At 35.7% G+C, this 17,934-nt stretch overlaps 1 protein-coding gene across 1 annotated transcript in view; it reads left to right on the forward strand.

Moving 5' to 3' along the window:
- Positions 1 to 17,934, forward strand: part of ARHGEF38 (Rho guanine nucleotide exchange factor 38) — a 131,869-nt gene that overhangs the window by 75,586 nt on the left and 38,349 nt on the right. Inside the window, exons 4-5 of the mRNA XM_003929492.4 lie at positions 7,151 to 7,298; positions 12,704 to 12,721. Of these exons, the coding sequence (XP_003929541.3) occupies positions 7,151 to 7,298; positions 12,704 to 12,721 (166 nt within the window). The remainder of the gene's footprint in view (positions 1 to 7,150; positions 7,299 to 12,703; positions 12,722 to 17,934) is intronic.

Below are 17,934 nucleotides of genomic sequence, written 5' to 3' on the forward strand. Positions count from 1 at the left end.
ATCTTACATTAAAAAAAGTTATTGTACCTTTTTCTGATCCAGCCAGGAAAAACCTTCACTTTCTCAGAGAACCAGTGTTGCCTCAAGATGCCAGTTGTTAAAGAATCCCGACCTGGATTTAAGTGTCTAGGGAGTCAACAAGGTTCAGGAAGAAACTGTGAGCTGTCATCAAAATATATAGCTGTATTCTTGAATGTTAGATCTGGACTAATATTTAAAGAGCATCTATTCCATTACTGAGATAAAGACAGTAAGAGCTATTTGCCCAATTTACATTAGTAACTCTGGATACAGTCAGAAGGGACTCTAGCTCTTCTAAATACAGGCCAGAGCTTTTTCCTCTCCAAAAACTGACCCACTCCATAGCCCACTAGCATCCCCAAGGCTGTCCTGCTCAGCTGCTAGCCACCTCCCATGGCCAGTTGTGCTGGGTGGATGCCACCTTAGCTTCAGGGCAGTCCCTTCTTTGAGAGCCCCACCACAATTATGACACTGTCCTCCCTTGCACTGCACACACAGATGATCATGACAGGTCCCCATCCTCCACTCTGCTCCTTTCTTTTCTCTGTTTCTCTCTTTAGAATCCAGCTCTTTTTATTTGGCCTACTTCCTCATCTCTCATTCCCTTCTAAACCCAGCCCTCTAAAAATGCTATTACCACATCACCAGGGACCTCAGAATTGTCAAATCCAATGGACACATTTTTTCTGAACTTATCCTACTCTAGTGCTTCAGAAAAAAAATTTACCAAAATATTCCTGATATCAAAAGAGAAATATCATGAGTCACAGGAAATGTGGAGTTATGTCCTGAAGCTAGAGCCACAGGCATGAAATAACTTAGAAGTCTCATTTTGTCATAAGAATTCATATCAGTTTTCCAGTCTATTGTTCTAGGAAACCAGTGGTTTTTTTCTTCAAGTATCTTAATAAAATTGATGCTCGAGGGATACCCTTGTTTTAATCCCAAGGCTGCATGTCCCACCTGCCCCCTGTATTTGGTTTGAATTTTACAATCCTAGCCAGGATCTCTTGGTTATATCCTCAGCAGTCAGTTTTATCCCCCAGGCTACGTAGGAGCTAAATGAGACTAAAGGTCAGAGAGTGTGGCTTCTTTAAGCAGCATTTACTCTCTCGGTTTCTTTCTTCTCGCTTCCCCTCTCATTTTATGCTCCCCTGAAGAACAGAATGAGGCTAGGAAAGAAAGGGAGAAAGTAATCAGATGATCTGGCATTTGGGCTGGCGAATCTACTTACTGCCTTGTTTAGTCATGGTGGCTGGGCTCCCACTCAAGGAGGATAAGCAGACCGTAGGGAGCAACCTGGCACAGGAGGTGAATGCTGCCAGGGAAGCTCTTTCACTGGGGATGGCATGTCATGGCACTTTCACTAAGCTGTGTGTGTTACTCAGGGAAATGACAGTCAGAGGCCTGTATTATTACAGATCTTCTTTCCAAAGAGTGGGCCATCTCTACCCTCTGCCCATACTGCCCCCTTCTCTGTATTCTAAGTACTCTGCCTTGACAAGTTTTATTTAGAACCACAGATAATTTTCTTTTGGGATATACCTCAGGCTGTAATTTATACATGAGATTTCAACTAAAATTATTTTTCAAAACATAATCTTGGTTGGCTTTTAGAGTTGAACTTACTGCATAGTTTTTTGTTATTGTTGTTAATACAAGCAACATCCAACTTTAACTCCTCCATAACTAACAGTTCATGTCATATTTTCATAGACATTTTAAATGAAATGTAATGGGTAGGATAGAGGGGGCCTTTAACTCATCAGTATTTCTCCCAAAATATTTTCCTGTCAAAGAGAAAACAAGACAAAACACAGTGTGTTGATTAGAGTTAAGTTCAGCTGGCAGAAACAGCAAACAAAAACAAAACATTACTAGCATAATAAGACAGATGTTGATTTCTCTCTGTGTAAAAGTCTAAAGGCATGTGTTCTAGAGCTGTGTGGCAGCTCTGCTCCACAGGGTGCTCTGGGATGCAAGCTCCTTCCAGGTCACAACTCCACTTACCAAGAGGTGGCTGTGATCTTCTTGGATAAGGTAAAGGTATTAATAGTATCCAAATCCTAGGTAGCAAACAGAGGCAAGGATGAAGATGGTGCAAAGGCTCAGCCACCTGCCTCTTCAGGAAAGTTCCTGGATACTGTCACGGGACACTTTCATTTATATCCCATTGTTGGCTTTAATTACATGGCCACACCAATTACATGGGAGGCTGGGAAATGCCATTTCAATTTGGGGCAGCCAAAACTTTTATTTCTTTAGAAGCGGATTATGATGATGGGGAGACAACTAGCAAGCTCTGCTACCTGTAAACCCACAGACTTATTCAATCTTGGCAGTATTTCTCAATTTTTGTTCTTGTCTTTCCTCATGCTGATCCTTCTTTGTGGCTATGCCTTCTTAGGCTTCTCTGTAGTCTCCTTTGCTCCTATACTGCCCTCAATGTTAGTGTTGGCCAGCATCTGGTCCTCAAGCACTTTTTTTTTTTCTCACTCTTTGAAATTTCTTGCATGACCATATAAATTTGTGCCTTCTACTACCCAATTTTTACAAACCTACATCTCTGTCCAAGATATCATTTCCCTAAATCCCAGATTCATACATTCAATTTCATAAAGGGCTTCTCTACTTGAATATACAATAAGCAAGTCAAACTCAATACATCCAAAATTAAATTCATCATCTTTTCCATTATACTCTGTTATGCCGTCAGTGTCTACCCACATGGTCACTTAAACCACAGTTCTTGCATATGCCTGGAATCATCTCTCACATGTTTGATGTCCATTTTTTCCCCTTCTTCCTCTTTGTTTTTGCTTTAGTTATAGCTAACATCTATTGAGCATTTGCATGTGCCAGCAACTGATGCAAATGTATTACATATCTTAACTCATTTAATCTTCAAACAACCTTACTATTATTATTATCTCCATTTTAAAGATGAGAAAATTAAGGAACAGATAAGTAACTTTCCCAGCTGTCACATATCAATTAATGGTAAAACCAGGATTTGAACCCAAGCAGTTGACTCTAGTGCACTCTCTTAACTACAATAACTTTCTGTTTTTGCCCCTCATTGTTTATTTACTTTATTATTATAGAAGCCTTTCAATTTGTTTATCTTCTTTAATCTCACCAACTCCTCCCCGAAATTTTTTCTTTCATGTGAATAACTGCCAGAATTGTCTTTCTGTAACGCAATCTGATCAGTTGCCTAAAATCTATCAGTGCTTCTTCCCCATCACTTTCAGGTGAAAGTTCTGCCTCCTTAATGTTGCACAAAATCCTTCATGATCTGGCCCCAGCCCACTTCCACAGTCCCTTCTGGAACTTCCTCACAGACATGTGAGAGTGGGCCATCTCTACCCTCTGTGTAAAAATCTGAAGACGTGTGTTCTAGAGCTGTCTGGCAGCTTTGCTCCACAGGGTGCTGTGGTCCCATCCAGCCATACTAGAGCATTGCAAGCTTCTGAACAGACCTCACCCCTGACACCTATCTCCTGGCTTTTTGCACTCACTCAGAGGTCCTATTTCAAGGGCACACTCTTATGAGCATTGATCAAAGCTCCCCAAGGGCTGAATAGTTGCCTCTCTGTACTTTATTACTTTTCACATAGTGTGGTAAATGGCAGTTGAGTATTCTCTCTCTCCCTTGGTATCCTGTATAAGTTCCTTGAAGGAAGAGTTGGTTCTGTGTATCTACAGGACCTACCAAAGTGTTTCGTGCATGATGATTATCCAGTAAATTTTCAAAGAAGGATGAACTAAGGAATACAACTACTTCTTCCCTTTTATGCCATTTTCCTAAACAAAACCCAGGATGAGGAGATCCCTTGAAAATCATTGACTTTACCCTGGTTTACTTACCTGCAGAAGAAATTCATCTTGGTGCAGGATTACAATAATATAGAAGCCAACTGGTTTGGTATGGCACATGTTGGGCTGCACATGAAATAAACAGAAAGAGCAGCATACATTTATTCACATCGGTAAAGGGAACATATTGCAACATAGGAGTAATGATATCCAGACATAATATCAATATTTTGGGAAGTTGTTTATAATGAAGATAACTAAGGAGATTTAAAATGGTGCATTTTTTTCTCCTTTGCATGGCAATTGCTTTTTGGGGATGTCGATGCAGAAATTCTTGGGTTGTAGAATTTTTAAAAAGAAGAGCACACTCGTTTTATTTATTTTATAGGATTCTGGTGCCTTTGTGATAGGCAGCTACCATTGAAGGTGTTGGCTTAGTCCCTTCTCTGCTGCTAATCATCCCCTCAAACCCACATACAGTAGACAGAGCAGTTGTCCTTCACCACTAAAGAAACGCAGTCGAGAGTTATGTTACCGTGGAAACAGAATCACTTTTTGCTGCAAGACACACTGCTTCATCTGCACTATTATGAAGCAGAATACATTGCTAGGGCTGGGAAGAGAATAAAATATTTCTGCCTGCCAGTGTTTTATCTGGCCTTTGGGTGAATAAATGACTTTCAATTAGAGTACTAAATATCTTTTAACTTTAATAATTATTATTAGAGCCTCAACAGAATTTTACTTGGAAAAGAATAAAAAAAAGATTCTTCTGTTAAGGGAAGAGCTATAAATTCTTTCAAACTAGACCACTTCTGTTAAAGAAAATGCAAGATAATTTGCATTTAATGGGTTCATTGTGTATAAAAATAAGTGTTTTCATTCTTCTTTGTTTTTTGACTTTCTGATTTGATCACCTTGTGGATTCACAAGATTGTCCTTATTTCTTTCCTTTTTTGGTCTCTGCTTTTAGCTTCTTTGTAGTGAGCACACTTATTTACAGCTTCATTTTGTGTTGGGCTGTGTCTATGCATGTCCACTGTTGTCCACTTGCTGCTGAGAATCCATTCTAAGTCTGTGATCTAAGCCTGTCACCAGTTGCATTTCTGGGACCTCCCAGCAGAAGCCACTAGTTCCCATGTGCTACCTGGTTCTGCTACCTTATGCCCAACCCTAAATTCAATCACTGTCTTATTTTGTTTTCTTTCCTCTACTCGATATCTCTTACTGTTTGTGTTGTTATTAGTCTTGAAGAACAAATGTATATGAGCTACACTATGAGAATGATGAACTCTGTAAAATATCAGAAACAAAGCAAGAATCTTGTATCTTTCAGTTCCAAAGATGCTCAGTCATTGACTTTTCTTACAGGCCCCCACAAAAACACTACTAAAACAAACAAAAACCTTAAAACACACACACATGCACACAAACACACACACACACTTGCACGTGTGCACATTATTTCACATTACCTCAGAGTCTAACTATAATCATATAATCACAGAAAAATCCCACATAATGACAAGGAAAAATCTTTTATTGGCTGGATATAAATTAGAAAAGAATGTGATACTTTAAAAGTGCTAGTGCTTTAATTCTCGAGGTAGTAAAGCAACCTTAAGAGATAAATAACAATTCTTGAGCAACTAGTCAGTGGTGAGTGTTTTTTATATCTGTCACCCCATTTCACTCTCAAATGAGTCTCAATGGCTTCTATTATTTTCATTTTACAAATAAAATGAAGGCACTAAGACTCAATTATTTAAAAAGTCATTCTCCTATTGTATATTTCATCCACGTAACCAAAAACCACTTGTACCCTAAAAGCTACTGAAATTTTAAAAAGTCATTCTCAAATTCCCCACACAAACCCTAAATTGTTTCTGATTTTGAGTTTAGCATTCTTTCCAAGTGCATCACCCAATACAGTGTTCAGCAAAGCTCTGAACTTGGTTGGGGTGAGGGGTATGTGCTAAAATTCAAGGAAAAAATAAGAATATGGCCTCTCATCCTGCCTTTCCACCTCTAGATAGGACTTGGAGAAAATCGTTTATTTGTTTCAAACTCAGATTTATTCATCCTTAATTAATATGGATAAATAACCTCTTCTCTCTTCATGCGAGTAAGAAGTTAATGTGTGAAAAACATGTTGAAAATACTAAGGGCACTTTTATTTCTGTGGAAAGAATGACTTACTCCTGTTAACTATAATAGGTCCAGATTAATAGGTCCAGATCACTGTTAATCTATTAAGCCATCCAAATTAATTCAGCCACCAAATCATTATCAATCTCAAATTTGCAATGTTTTGAGAGCTAACCCTGTCATGTATTTCTTGGGTATCTGCCAAATAATGTAATACAGTGCTGGGTTAGGTAGTGGATGCATAATACTCATCTTTAAGTAAATGGAGTGTGTGATCAAATCAAACTGTTGTCCAATACCTACTTGAGCCACAAGTTATAGACCCTATTTTATCATAAAATTAGAAAGTATTCATTAAATGCCTGGATAAAATTAGCCTAAGGTGCTTTATAAAGACACAATCATAACCTTGGTTCACAGTATTAAACTGATTTTTTAAATAATTATTAATTTTTTTATTATCACACAGAAGGAAATATTTAATTTTTCTAAACCCCATTGCTTGCCTTTCAGAGGGTCTCAGGAAATATTAGTGCAGTAAATATTGAAAAATAACCTACCCAGCACCTGAAATTTCACCTTCTCTATCTCTCATAAATTAACAAAAACTGCTTCATGTCGAGCATTCCATATGTATTTACTATACTCTGAACTTTACAAATACCACCTCTTTTAATTTTTATAACAACTTCCTGAAATTGAATCTATCATTGTCATCAAGTTTAGAGAGTTAAAATAACTTGCTCAAGTCACAGTGCAAGTCTGTAGCACAGCCTGATTCAAATCCATGCTCACCAACTCTAAATTGCAACTGTTAACCACAATCCTGCACATCAACCTTGTAAGGTCACCTTTGAGAAAACCAGCTTTCTTTTGCTGCCTGTCTCTAATAACTTATTCATCCTTTGTTTTATAAAAGAAAGGAAGAAAAGACAGAAAAAGAGAGGGAGCAAAGAAGGAAAACAGGGAGGGAAGGAAAAGGGAAAGAAAAGAAAGAAAGGGGGGGAAAAATCACTCAGTGTTTTCCACCTTTCCTGAATAACCTGAGGAAAAAGTGGGTCCCATCCTACTTTTTGACAGTAGTTAACATTGTAGAAAATAACCACGCTAAGTGCCAGTTTTGTCCGATACTGTCATTTTGCCTTTGTTTTGCATTTATCAGGAGAAGTATTCCTGCAGATTAAAGGGCCACTGGAAGATATTTATAAAATTTACTGCTATCACCATGATGAAGCACATAGTGTACTGGAGTCCTATGAAAAGGAAGAAGAGCTGAAGCAACATTTGAGCCACTGTATCCAGTCCTTAAAGTAAGGCCTTTTCAAATGATGATTCCCAGCTCCTCTCAGTTGCCTAGCAGGGAACATTTTAAATGAATGTAGATGAAAGGTCTCACATAAATCCTGTTTTATGAGGCTTGCTGGGAGCTCTGCTTTGCATTCCTTTATAAAAAGCTGACATGCCAGAAGCCCTGATTGACTTTTTTTTCCCCCTGTGAGAATGACTAAAAATAACATGGGAAAAGATATAGAGCTCTGTAGAGATTGAAAAATGCAATATCAAAATATAAAATGTGGAAGAAAAGCCTCTTCTTAAAGCTATTGTAACTTGCCTGCTCCCAGATAGTTCAAGGAGTATGTGAAATAACACGTGGCCCTATGACCACTGGAGTACAGGGGTTAAAGGAGTTAGTGGAATGGCCTGTGACTCTCTGCATGGCCATCTTTCCCCAAACTCACTGTGGGGAGATTTTGGTGAAGACAAGGCAGGCTTAGCTAAAGTTAGTTTCAAAACAATTACTCATGCCTTCCTTCCTCATCTCTAAAACAGTAATGGGTGCTACATAATGTACTTTTTCTTTTCTAGAGAAAATATCTATTCACTATGAAAATCTGAAAAATATAAGAAAGTATGTGTAAGATAAAAACCCCTTGCTATTTCACTATTAACCATTTTCTTTTTAATAATCATTTTCTTCTGATATTATTTATATGCATAAATGTGAGTATGTGTTTGCACTGATTATTTTAAATGAAATTGGTATTTTACTGAATATGCAGTTTTCTACCACATGAAGCTTAAAGCCAAAATTACTGCCATACTGCACGTCTTACCCAGTGGTTCTCTTACAGACTCTCCCTTTCAAGTGGTATGCATCCACTGCCAAATAATCTTGATTAGACCAGGAATTAAACAAACAGAGCTGTGGTGTATAAGTCAATGCACACCCATCTGACCCTGTAGCACACCTCCCCGTATGCTCTGCTGTGGTGGGGGAAGAAGGGATCCCCAACCGGGATGGGGATGGGGATCCTAATGTGGTACAAGAGGTTTTTAACTGCATTAAAGTGAAATCACAATACTACTCTGGAAGAAGCGTTTCCAGGCTAGAATTGGGTCTGAAAGTGAGTTTAAAATGAGTCCAGTGAATTTTTTTTTTTAATAAATAAAATTTCAACTTTATTGCCCTCTACTGGTCATTAAATTACTGTGGTTTTTAACCATTCTTCATGCCATGGAAAAGAATTCAAGTCACCAAATCTCAAGCATTTATTTAGTGTTTGTGCTGTGCCAAGTGTAGTTCTGTGTGCTAAGAATACAAAAGTAAGTAAGACTTAGACTCTGCCCTAAGGAACTCAATATGACCAGATAAGTGCTAAATATAAGATGTAATGAGCAAATAGCTCCAGTTAATTATTTCTCACTATTTTCAGTTTAGTTCAGTGTTAGAATATAGATTCAGAGAAACATGCAAGTTTGATGTTGTGGCCATTTTAATAAATTCATATGTTAGAAGCACAGTCCTCTAAATGTTCGGATTTTTTTCCTTTGGGAAAAAAGGAAATGGTATTATCCTGGGTTTGAATGAACACCTTTCCTACCTTAAACAAGTGGCAAGATCTGATCCAATAAAAGCTGGAGCCATTTTCCTTCTTGGCTTCTAGAACTAAGAGTGAGAAATGTCACAGCAAGTGAACATTTAGCACCTTTGATCATCCCCGCTCAATGCCAGCCCTGGGGATGGAGGTCCTTGCCTGAAAAGAATGTGGTGCATCTACTTTGGGCATGTGCTTCTAACTGTTCACCAGAAATGGAGCTGTCTGTTCATAGAGGGAAGAATGTCAGTTTACTATTCATTAAGCTTTTGACTCCTAAGAGAAAGAAATAGAACCTGCCAGAAAATTCCACTAGGCAGTATAGCCCAGCATCACATCCCCAAAAAGCAGCTAAAGGTAGAGGTGATTTTAGAACCTCATGAAGTCTCAGTTACTGAAAATTATTTTCAGACCCAATGGCTTATTTGGTCTTTTTCTGAAAGTTTCAAGTAGTTGCTCTGGCAATGCTCCAAATTTTGTGTTTAGAGCTATTCTGATTTTAGGTAATAGTTTCAGGCACTGGAAGGTGTTAAGGTTTAGAAAGCAAAAAATCCAAAAGAAGCAATATCGACACAACTATTTCTTAAAGGAAAGAAAATCTAATAAAATAGGTGAAGTTAGAGCTATTTTCCCAAAAGTTGCCTTTCCATGAAAATAAAGTTAATGATGGATTGTACTGGTCTGCCTGAAGGCTGAGGGCAGTAGAATTATTGACATTACTATAATACTGACCTCAATCAAGCTAAGCTTTAAATTCTGAGAAACAGGTTTTCAAACAGGTTTATAGGCCAAAGACAGTCTGAAACACCCTAAGGGCTTGGTTTCCCTTGCCAAGTAATCAGTCAAAGCTATTACTACCACTGTGCCTTTCCTTGTGGCTAGATAACACAGCCCAGGTGCAGTTGCCAATTTCTAATGAATACTAGGTGTGGCCTCCATCTTATACTGTGCAAGGATATTGGAAATCTTTGTTTGGAGCAATATCCATGAGAGAAGTGGCTTCATGCCTCAGAAGTTAAGGTGGATTTTAAAGCAGTTGAGGCTGCTTTTTAACCAAAATTAAAGTACATTTGTTGAGGACCTAATAAATACTTATTAAAAGTGCTAGATAATGTTGAAAATATTTTTAAAAAATATATCAGCATAGATCATCAGGCATTAGATTCTCATAAGGAGTGTGCAAAAAACTATATATATATATATATATATATATATATATATATATATATATGTATATCAGCATAGTTCTTGCCTCTCAGGAACATAATCTCTAGTTGAGGAGATAAACAAAACCATGTGGAAAGTGTAATAACAATACAAGAATTAATTTAAATAACACCAGAAGCTTTCAGGGTGGCTGCAGTTCAAGACTAATTCCCAAAGAGGAGTAACAGATATTGCAACAGACCCAAGTTTCTAACTTTCCGTTTTTCTTTGGGGCCAATTATCTTTCAAAAGGGAGAATAATATTGAATCCTTTTGTAACATGAGGGCAGTGTTTGTATGTAAGTTCCCTTGCGCCAGATCCTCCAGGGCTGTGTATTAAAAGTACAGATTCCCATGCTCTCCCTCAGACCAAAAAAAAATATTATTTCTGGTGGTCCAGTTCAGGGTCTGCTCTTTTAACAAGCACCCTCAGGTGATTTTTCCATACACATACAAGTTAAGAACTACATTAGAGGGAGAAATCATGTTTATAGTACTCATTTGCTGCTTTCCCTGAAGCAGGTGGGGTTTTTTCATCAATAGAGGTACAATCTAAGCAGTAATTTCAGAGTTTGGAGACCTTCAAAAAGAAAAGATGTTAAGGCTATCCAAAAGCAAATACACATCTGCATCTATAGTCTACGAACTGGAAATTAGCAAGTTTTTATTTATTCAACAAGAAGTTTTGACAGTCAAATTAGTGGCTACTAAGATTGTGTAAAATACTATATTAAAATTGTCTCCAAAGTTATGGAAGTTATTGCTAAAAATCTTATTACTAAGTTTTCTTGGGGTTATTTAAGGTTTCTGATCTGTATGAGGAAAGTGAAAGATAGCGTGGCTATAAATGCAAATGTAGCTATAATTAGAATAGCCTGTCTGCTGCCTCCTTTTTCTGCTTTTCCATTTATAAATACCACTAAAGTCCCTGCTGCATTTAAGAGGCCCCAGAGATCTGTTTATTTTGTAATAGAAAGAGAATGAAGGGGGTTTTCTAAGTTTTTTGATAGATGCAAGACACATTTCTAGCTTCTTGTCTAGTTATTATAAATTCATCTGTATTTTCTTCTTGCTAATCAAGGCCATCATCCTCAGGAGGAAAACTTCTGACTTCTAGTCATCTGGGCACGTTGGCTGCTCACATTACTCCTGGAGCTTCTCCATTCAGGGAGGAAGCTAAAAGCTCATGCAATGCAAAATCCAAAGGAATACATTTCAATTTGTTCACCACATTTTATACTCATTATTCTAATGGAGTGTTCCAAGTAAAAATTAAAATCACTTTTGGAAAGCCCTTCAGTTCCTTGTTATATGGCATCATGTTTGAACAAAGACTATGATCCTTAAGGAATAGTCACATGAAAACTTGTTAATTGTGAGTCAAATGATAATGTGCTCATGAGGTAGGAGGTATAGTGATAGACATTAAATTACTTTAACCCATAAAAGGGTAAATGGACACAATTTAAATTCTTCCTTTCTGAATTGGCCTTTGTTAGGATTACCTTCTGCAAAGTTTTAGCCTAAAAGAGAGATTTTTTTTTTAATGATGAACAAATTAAAAGATGTTATAATATAGTGCCCCTACTCCACAGGTTGTGGTTTATCCTATTGGAAAATCTCTCGGATTCCCTTTCATACAGTGTTATACTATATAAACACAATGTTTAATTTATTATGATATTTAGGTTTTACTTGGATAAAATAAATGAAACAGAAAAACATCCATGTTTCCTGTTGAAGTTAAAAGAATAATCTATTCTTTCAACTTCAAAGTATGTGTTTTGGTTCCTAAATGATCACCTTATTCACTTAATTGTTTGCATGGAAAATCGTTTCTTTATTTTTATTCATTTTCTTCCCCAGATTTTCTGACCTAGGATCAACAAAGCGTATTTGACAAATAGAATTTCCCTTTAGAAAAGGATAGAAAGAAGCATGTAAGCTTAAAGGAAATGACTGGAAGGAAATATTGGGCAGGGGGTGGTGGTGGTATTTCTTTCATTGCCATAAAAGAGTTCTTTAAACAGTCATCAATAATTGTCTAAAATTATAACAGCTGCTAATTTTTTAAAAATTGTAATTACGTGCTTGATTCCCATCGAACAGGTCTTAGACTCAGTAAAACTTAGTTATATTAGGATGTCTAGAAATCCATTCATATAGCAGTCTGAAGATTGAGGAAACAATTGCTTCACACATGTCCCACACTGTTTTCCACATATACAAAGTACTGGGATTAACGGAAAAAAAATTATTAAATCCGCTAAATGTCATAAAATTCAGCTTAGGTACTTATTAAATTTTTTCTCAATCACTGAATGTAACAAGACCATCTATTATTATGGGATGGGCCATAAAATTGTTTATATTGAAAACAGTTATTTTACTCCAAATAGTTGGAAACCAAAGGCCACAGTGATCAGATAATAAACACAGGTTATTATTTTATTTATCCATAGCTACTTGAGGCTTTTAGATAAAAATTTTCATCTTCTTTATTCTTTAGAGACGTAATTATAAAATAATGAGACTACTTCTATAAGGCATGCATGAAAATTACTTATTATGTTTGTATACTACCTTAAATAAAAGGATTTACATGAATTTACTCTCTTCTTCTTCTCTTACAGGAAAATATACATGCAAGAGTAAGTACTTTTTAAAATAAAATGAATTAAATATAAAAATCATGAGAAAATGCAGTTGAATGTTTCTGTACAAATCAGAATTTCTGGTTTTTCTAATCATGAGTATTGTTTTTAATAAATATTTCAAGATTGCAAAGGCATTTACCCTATTATTGATGCATATTTTACTGATTAAATTATTATCACACATACTTTACCAAACCTTTTAGAAGAATCCTGATATATTTTACTAAGTTTGCTGGTGCCAGAAAGCTTTGGGAACTGCTCATCATACATATGTTTGGGAATCTTAATGTGCCCAAAAACACTTCTTTCTATGAAACATATTAGTCTTTAAAAATCTCAGATTAATATCATAACGTATTTGAAGTTTCCATAGATTAATGAATAGAAAAATATTCTTTATTTTATGAAAATATTAGATTTCTTCTAATTTGGAGTCTTGTACAATTTATGGAGAAAAATCATACACATAATTGCATGAAATGAAATATTAAGGTGAAATGGTTACTAGGATAATCCATAAATTATTTTAGAAAAACAGCATATACAAACACCCTGAAAGAGGTCCATTATTCTAGAAGAAAAGTGTGTCTAGGCTAATTAATGCTGAAAGAGTGATATTGATTTAAATACAAACTCAAATTTATTTACCAGGCACATATTTGACTTATGATGAGCAACTCTTCAAGGTCCTGAGCTCCTAGTGTGTGTTTGCTTGTGTGGCTTGTGTGTGTGTGCATGTACTTTAAACCCTTAAGAGTTTACATCAAGAAATAAAAAGTTTACAAAATAAAAATTATATTAATTTAAGCAACAAATACCTGACATTTATATTTTTAGTGCAGAGCAACAGTGAGAACGGAATTCTGGAACTGAAGTGAAGGAATCAGGCATCATACAGTTCTGTAGACCAAGGCTGTATGTATACCTCAGTCAAGTTGAGAAGTTGATTTGTGAGACACCAGACAGGCAACTAGGTTCTCTTACTTTATCAGTCTTTTTTTTTTTTTTTTTCCCAGTGGAAAAACTATCCTACAGGATAAACAGATATGAGTAGATTAGTTTCATGAATTTCCGATTTGAGCTCACTTGAATTCAGAGGTGTATCAGCCTCCTGGCTTCTCTTCAAAGATAGTTGATGTGGGGTGGGAAATGGCGCTGCTTCATTATACAGACTTTGTCTCTAGCATTGTGCCAAGGACTGGAGATTTGCATAACTGAGCGGATAGAGAAGAACTTCATGTGCTAGAATTCTGCTTAGGTTTCTTTTTCTAAAGCTCACATTAGATCTTCGGAACCAATAAACAAAATAAGGAGAGAGGAGTCAGATTCAGAGGAGAAGAGGAAGATAGTCTTCTTGGTACAGTTAGCATGCACAGACTTCTACATACGGAGTTTAAACAGTGCATTGTATTGAAACACTTGCTTGAAAATGGCCCTAGCACTTGCCGCAATCCTGCTGTGTAGGATTTAGCCAGGTTGTGTTTGCTCCCTCTAGCCTATTCTATACATCAAGAATTGAAAAAAAAAAAAAAAAAAAAAAAAAAAAAAAAAAAAAAAAGAGCAATCCCAGCATGTGACTGGATGCACATCAAAGCCAAGTTTGCCATGAATTATATTCCTTCCTGTTTCTTTCATTGAAGTCATGAAGCACACACACTGCTACAGAAAAGGGCAAAAGGCAATGTCAAGTGCTGTGTAATTGTTGGGCTCTTTAGTGGCAAAGGCCAGCCATGTTGCAGCCAAAGGCCATTTAAGAATACAAGATGTGGGTTTTTAAATGGCATTCAAAAATCCTTCACTATGGCAATTAAAAATTATCTGTTACTTTTTTGTTTTATTTTTAAATTTTTTTCTACAGTCTATCTTTTTAAAAATACAAAGTGAAAGATAGTTGTATTCCTAAAATGTTTAGTTTGAATTATAACCTATGCAAACATCAGACAATATTAAAGTGACAGGAATCATAGAACTTCCCACTAAAAGAAAAAAATGCCTATTCTAAACACATATCTTTTGAAATGCTGTGTTTTGTTACCTTTACGCTTTCACTTTTTACGTATGTGTTCCCTTTTGAACTAGCTATTCCCACCTTGGATTTAAGGGTTCCTATTAATCACAAAATATTATGAATTTTTTCCTTTTTCTTTGTATTTTAAAAATTATTGAAGAAACACTGCAAAACAAGAAAAAGAAAAGTGAGGACAGTAAATACAGTTGGCAGTCACATTCCAAAGTTAGCTATTGTAGCACTGCAGTGAGTCCCTCACTTCATAGCTTTTTCTTTATACACATACATTGACTAAAATAGGAACACTATATACTTCCTGTATGTGAACTTGCTACCTCATTTATCAACAATACATTGTGAATATCTTTCCATTTCAGTAAATATAAATCCAAATTGTTTTATACGTGCATAATATTCTGTCTGATATATGTGCTATAATTTAGTTTACCAAACCCTTACTGACAGATGAATTGTGTCAGTCTTACCGATGTCATAAGTTTATTTCTATATATATTCTTGGCACAATAATCTTATTTTTAGGATTAATTCCTAAAAGTGAAATTGCTAGATCAAAGGGCTTTTGATACTTATTGTCAGAAAATTTCAAAAAAAAGTTGAGGTAATTTACATTCCTATTACTCTTATATTAATTGTTCATTTACTCTTATATGAATTGTTCACTACTTGCCAACACTAGATACAAATAATATTGGTATTTTCATAACTTGCAGTGTAATAGGCTCAAATAGTATTCTGTTATTTTAATTTGCATTACTAATGACCTTGAGCATTTTCCCTCTGTATTTAGCTATTTGTATTTCATTTTTTTTTTTTTTTTTTTTTTTTTTGAGACGGAGTTTTCGCTCTGGTTACCCAGGCTGGAGTGCAATGGCGCGATCTCGGCTCACCGCAACCTCCGCCTCCTGGGCTCAGGCAATTCTCCTGCCTCAGCCTCCTGAGTAGCTGGGATTACAGGCACGCGCCACCATGCCCAGCTAATTTTTTGTATTTTTTTTTTAGTAGAGACGGGGTTTCACTATGTTGACCAGGATGGTCTCGATCTCTTGACCTCGTGATCCACCCGCCTCGGCCTCCCAAAGTGCTGGGATTACAGGCTTGAGCCACCGCGCCCGGCCTGTATTTCATTTTTAATGAATGATGTTTTTAAATGATTAACCACTTTTACCAAGATGTTCATCTTTTTCTAATACATTTATAATGTCTAATTAGTACATATTAACCTTTGTCTTATATATTATACATAATTTTTCCAGTTTGTCATCTGATTTTTAACATAGTTTGTGGCTGTTTCGGGCTCTGTTTTTAATCGATACAATTTTACAGAGCTAAATTTTTAAATAAACATCACTTTTTTTCTACTGTGGCTTTCAGATTTATGTCTTTCCTACAAATTCCAACATTAGTTTATAAAGTACGATCCTGTGATTTCTTCAAATTCTTTTATGGTTTCATTTTTAAATTAAATATTTGATCTATCTCAAAATCATTTTAGTGTAAAGAATGAGGTGAAAATCCATTTTTATTATTTTATTTATGGCTAGCTAATTATCATAACATCTGATATTGAATAACTCATTTTTTCCCACTGAATAGGATTGTCAAATTTACCATGTACTCAATTTCTATACATATTCATATCTATTTCTTGATTTTCTCATTTGTGCTCATATATGTATCAATGCCAAACTGCTTTTATTTTTGTAGCTTTATAATGTACTTTAATATTCAGTATCATTACTCTCAGCTCAGTACACTTTTTTTTACATTTTTTTGAGTATTCAAAAATTGATATTCCTTTTTTATAAAAAACTTTTTATTAAAAAATTATATTTAGCCATGTTTCAATAGCCAAATCATTCTGTAAAATTTGTCAAGAAAAGTGATCTCCTCCCAGCCTCTAAATTCTCATTAGAATACACTATTTTCATACCTTTAGCTGACTATTTTGGTATTTATCTTTATTACTCTAAAAGCATGTTTGGTTGTTTCCTTTTTAGATATTGCCAATTAACTTTCTCCTGTGGAAGACAAGAATTTATTTCTCTTTCCTATCCCTATCTCCTCTACACACAACAAGCACAGACATAAACACCTTTTCTATTTCTTCATTCCTCCTAAGAGGTTACCACACACAACAAGCACACACACAAATGCCTTTTCCATGTCTCCATTCCCCCTAAGTGGTTACACTGTAATTTTGTGAGAGCAATAATCAATGTCTGAATTATTATTTCTAAGTAAATTTCTTTTCAGAGCTAAACCTTGAAGTGATTTCTGATTTTTCTATGAGTTAACAATTGTTGATTTTTGTTTTCATTATGCCATCCTCCTCTTCCACTTCATCTACTTTCTCTGCTTCTTCTTGTTCTTCATTTACATAGTTTTCTGTGTACTAATAATTAATGCCAAACTCACAGCCAGTTTACTAACTCATCTTTTAAGTAAACCAGATGCATTATATATGCTATCAATTTCTTCTCCCAAAAGAGCTCTGCCCAGAGTCTTCAGTCCAGTTGAGCTTGGACTGGTGACACTGTGTGCTGCCAACTGGTAGGAATTCTCCTCCCATCATCCTGGAGATTCTCTTTGCCTCATTCCTGTGTTTGTTCTTCCACATTTTGGTGGAGTACATTCTTCAATAGTTTTCTCTATTCCTCACAGAATGCATGGGAAGTAAAATGTTAAGAACTTTATATCTGACATACTTTTCTTTTACTCTCACATTTGGTTTATAGTTTGATTTGGTATCTAATTCTAAATTGGAAACCATTTCCCTTGGAGGTAATTCTTTATCATTTTCTAGCTTTCGGAGTTGCTATTAGAAATCTGAAACATTCTGATTCCTAATCATGCATTTATGCCTATGTGCATATTTCTTTCTCTGAAGGATTATAGAATCTTCTGTTTGTCCTTAGTACTCTGAAGCTCGTGAATTCCAAGGTGTGACTCCATTTCTTCCATTCACTTAGTGAGTTCTTTCAGCCTGCAAATTCCTTTTTCTTGAATTACTTTACTCACTATTTACTCCACATATTTGCTTTGTTTTACTTTGCTGTGATTCTTATTAGTAGATAATGAACTTCCTAGACTAGTCCTCTAATTTTCTCATTTTTTTTCTCTTTTGACTGTTTTGTGTGTTTGTTCTTCTCTTTGGAAAGTTTCAAAACATTATCTCCAA

Source organism: Saimiri boliviensis, chromosome 3 (genome assembly GCF_048565385.1).
Source record: "Saimiri boliviensis isolate mSaiBol1 chromosome 3, mSaiBol1.pri, whole genome shotgun sequence".
Classification (NCBI taxonomy): domain Eukaryota; kingdom Metazoa; phylum Chordata; class Mammalia; order Primates; family Cebidae; genus Saimiri; species Saimiri boliviensis.